This window comes from Sinocyclocheilus grahami, unplaced genomic scaffold (genome assembly GCF_001515645.1).
Source record: "Sinocyclocheilus grahami isolate Dianchi unplaced genomic scaffold, SAMN03320097.WGS_v1.1 scaffold835.1, whole genome shotgun sequence".
In the NCBI taxonomy this organism is placed as follows: domain Eukaryota; kingdom Metazoa; phylum Chordata; class Actinopteri; order Cypriniformes; family Cyprinidae; genus Sinocyclocheilus; species Sinocyclocheilus grahami.
In genome coordinates, this window is record NW_015506014.1 from 341,667 (window position 1) to 345,862 (window position 4,196).

General features: G+C 35.9%; 1 protein-coding gene across 1 annotated transcript in view; it reads right to left on the reverse strand.

Annotated features, from left to right (window-relative positions):
• grip2b (glutamate receptor interacting protein 2b) overlaps positions 1-3,718 on the reverse strand; it is a 156,266-nt gene extending 152,548 nt beyond the window's left edge. Inside the window, exon 1 of the mRNA XM_016247423.1 lies at positions 3,583-3,718. Within this exon, the coding sequence (XP_016102909.1) occupies positions 3,583-3,718 (136 nt within the window). The remainder of the gene's footprint in view (positions 1-3,582) is intronic.
• Between the last annotated feature and the right edge of the window lie 478 nt (positions 3,719-4,196).

The window sequence follows — 4,196 nt, forward strand, 5'->3', positions numbered from 1 at the left end:
TATCACAGGAATAAATCACATTTTAAAATATATTCAAATAGTAAGCAGTTATTTAAAACTGCAATAATATTTCACAATATTTGTTTTTACTGTATTTAACCAAAATAAATGCAGCTTTGTTGAGTGTAAGATATTTATTATGAAATATCACCAAACCATAAACTTTTAAATTTATTGTATTTATAAATTACTATTAATATATTTATGAAGGTATATCACATCATTTAAATACACATTTTTATAAGCTCATGTTTTTTATAAATATTGCAAAGTTGTGTGAATGTCTATATTAGTTACAGGGATTTTTGTGAATTTCATCCAATTTTACATTCTACTGGTTAGATTCTAATTCTGCATTCTGTTTGCTCATTAAATGGCGGAACGCAACAGTTGCTAATTCAGGATTGGTCAGTAACATTTTAAGGCGGGGCTTAAGGGCTCAACTAGCATCAAACATGTAAATCCAGAAATCTCTGAACACAAAAGCAGAACAAAGGCTTTCTTTGTGAGTCTCTCTACCTCTTACGGCTCTCCTTTTCTAAGGTTAGGGAACAGTTCCCAGGTGCACTCGGTGTGTGTTCAGAGAGATGGAGTATATTTAGCACCCAGCAACAGAGCTGGAGCCGATCGTTCTTTCTTTCTTGTCACACTGACTTCATCCAAGTTACAAGAAACCGAGTCACTTCGGCTGCCTGTAACACAATCTATTTTAACATAGTCTGAGCCGATCGGCACATCGACTGGCACATTGGAGGCTTTTTAAAACACAGTGCCACGACACAGCAACATTTACAGCTATAGTGCAGAACAGCAACAACATAATCGGCATCGAATCAAAGCAGGCCTGACTGGAAGCTTGTACACAAGGCATTAAAATGCATTCCAGTTTGATGCATAATTCTCATCGGAATAATTCACTGTTATTTCAGGACACTGTGAATCCGGAACAGACACAGTGTCACATTGAGCAACGATATAATAGTGATACCTAATAATACAGTCTTGCTTGTAATTACAGAGTGTCGTAGGGCGCGAGACAGCCTCCCCTGTGTGTAAACGTGAGATGCCTCATTAAAGACATAGGGCTTCTCGCGAATGCATCTGAGAGTATATTCCGCCAGGTTTTAAATAATATATCACATGTAAAGCAATGTAATCTTCCGAGAGTGAATGGAAGATTAAATATTTTAAAACTGCTCGAGATGTAACAGATCTGATGTTGTCTGAAGAAACGCAAGAGAGATTGCATCTGGAGCATTTGAAATTACGGGGATTGAGCTGGAATATGCAACAAGAGTTAAAAACAAAAAGAGATGCAAACAATTTATTTTTAATGGGCCTATAATTATGCCTATAATAGACTGTGCTTTATACACAAAAGTATGGAGGCCCATTTCTGCCACAAAATAAAAACTGAAGTTATCGCGCAATTCTGATTTTCTCACAATTCTGAGTTTAGCTAGCAATTCTGACTCTTTTTCTCGGAAGATTTTACATTTTGCATTATTTACTTTTTACATTTCACAATTCTGAATTTATATCCTGCAATTCTAAGTTTACATCTCGCAATTCTGACTTTTTCATGTAATTTTAAGTTTACATCTTGCAATTCTACTTTCTCGCAATTCTGAGTTTATATTTCACAATTCTGACTGTTTTCAATTAATTTTGAGTTTACATCTTACAATTCTACTTTCTCACAATTCTGAATTTACATTTTGCAGTTCTGAGTTTATATCTCGCAATTTTGAGTTTATATCTCATTTTGCATGTGATAAATTCTGAGTCTACATCAGATTTTTTTCTCGCAATTCTGAGTTTATATCTCATTTTACATGTGATAAATTCTGAGTCTACATCTGATTTTTTTCTCGCAATTCTGAGTTTATATCTCATTTTACATGTGATAAATTCTGAGTTTACATCTGACATTTTTCTCGCAATTCTGAGTTTATATCTAGTAATTCTGAGGCTTATATCTCATTATTCTGACCTTTTTCTTGCAGTTCTGAGTTTACATATTGCTATTGTGACTTTTTTCATGTAATTTTGAGTTTACATCATACCATTCTACTTTCCCATAATTCTGAGTTTACATTTCGTAATTATGAGTTTATGTCTCACAGTTCTGAGTTTATATCTCACAGTTCTGACTCTTTTTTTTCCTCACAATTCTGAACTTACATCTGACTTTTTTCTCACAATTCTGAGTTTATATCTTGCAAAATTCTGAGTATATATGTCTAGTAAATCTGAGTTTATATCTCCAAAATCTGACTTTTTTTCTCACAATTCTGACTTTTTCTTGCAATTATGAATTTTCTGCCTTTTCATCATGTAATTCTCTATTTATATCTCAATTCTGACCTTTTTTGAGGGTTAATTGTTTGCAGTTACCTTATAGCTAAATAATATATAATTTTTTGTATAATTTTAAAATTATTGTAATGAATAGGGTGCTAATACAACAGACAAAAACAAGCAAATGCATTCATTCTTAGTAAATTCCCATATACATTTTAGTTGCAAACCTTCGGTAGTCCTAGTTAAAGGGATTGTTCACCTAAAAATAAAATTTCCATCATCATTTAATCACCCTCATGTCATTCTAAACCTGTGTGACTTTCTTTCTCCTGTGTAACGCATAAGAAGATATTTGTTTGGCTCTTTTTGTCTATGTAATGAAAGTCAGTGGGGTCCAAAACAACATTGAGTGGACCCCACTTTTCAAAATATCTACATTTATGTTCTACAGAAAAAAAGGTAAGTCATACAGGTGTTGAAACAGCATGAGTAAATGATGGAATCTTCATTTTTGGAAGAAAAATGCATTCAACCCGATGTTAATTTTTTTTAAATTAACATAAAAAAATAACAGCAACAGGAGAGATGCTACAATCATGTCTAGGAATTGAAACCCAATTGAAACTTTCAACACATGAGATGAAAGGTGATGTAGAAGGAAAGATTCAGTTCTCCAATCAATTTCTAACACAAAATCAACCGTACAAACTTAAGTATCTTCAAAATTCCTGTAGATAATAATGCACCGGTCAGTCCTCCTGTAAAAACAGCCATTACTCATGCTAGTCATAACTTAATGAAGAGTTATGATCTTTACTCAATTAATATCGTTGAAGCTTCACTGATCTCTGAAGACCCTACCAAATCAAAGCTGTAGAATGAACTATGATGAGTTGAGCCGATAAATGAAAGTCGAAAATTATGATTGCGCATCACGAAAACATCCATTTCATCAAATATTTAAAAGCCTAATACAAAATCAATTCTTCAGGAACAACATTAGGATCAAGAAACCGCGTCCTTCACATTAAGTTCAAGAGTTTCACCATTAATTCAATCGCTCTTCCCCTCAGAGGAAAGAAGATGATAATTGAAACCACACTGATGGAAAGAAGAGAGAGAGAGCATTTTTTTCTCCTCAGTGTATGTGGCGAACACCACAGGTCAAAGTTAATATCAAACCCACAAAGCAGTAATGAAAAAAGGATTAGAGTGGGAGGAGGGGGAGACGGAGAGAGAGACAGAGCGAGAGAGAAAGTTTGCCAGGGGTGGTCTTACCGCTGATGCAAAGGCTGAGAGAGCACAGACTCTCCTCGCAGGTCTCCGGGCTCTCCGCCTCCCAATGAGACACTCTTTCCCTTTTCCTGGGAGACATCTGTCTTACGATGTTTAAAACCCGGTTCACTCTATCCATCCTTCCCTTAGCTCTGCGTGACTGAATGTCCCACGATTCCACCCCAATGTGTCACATTAGACACGGAGAGTCTTCTGAACGAGCACGTAGAGGAGACGCTCTGGCTGCTAGGATGCTAAATTTATGTCTGTTTTCGTTTGATTTTTTTCTTGCTTCTTTGCAACAAGCCAAGAAATGGGAATAGAGGGGGGAAATAAATAGAAATATATCCCAGTTTGCCTCTCTCTCACTGTGAAGCTTTATCCCACTGCTTCCACAGCACAACTAGCAGTGAGTTGATCTTTTTTTACCTCCCTCCCTCTATCCAGCTTGCTCTCTCCGACTCGCTCACTCTAGCTTTCATCTTTTTCACGAGGGTCCTCTCTAATCAGCTAATAATACCTCATTAGAATTGGGAGAAATTGGGGAGGGTTAACCTTAGGATGGAGGATGGACTGAGAGCTGTGAAGTGGCCAAACAGATAGGTAGATCCACCTTG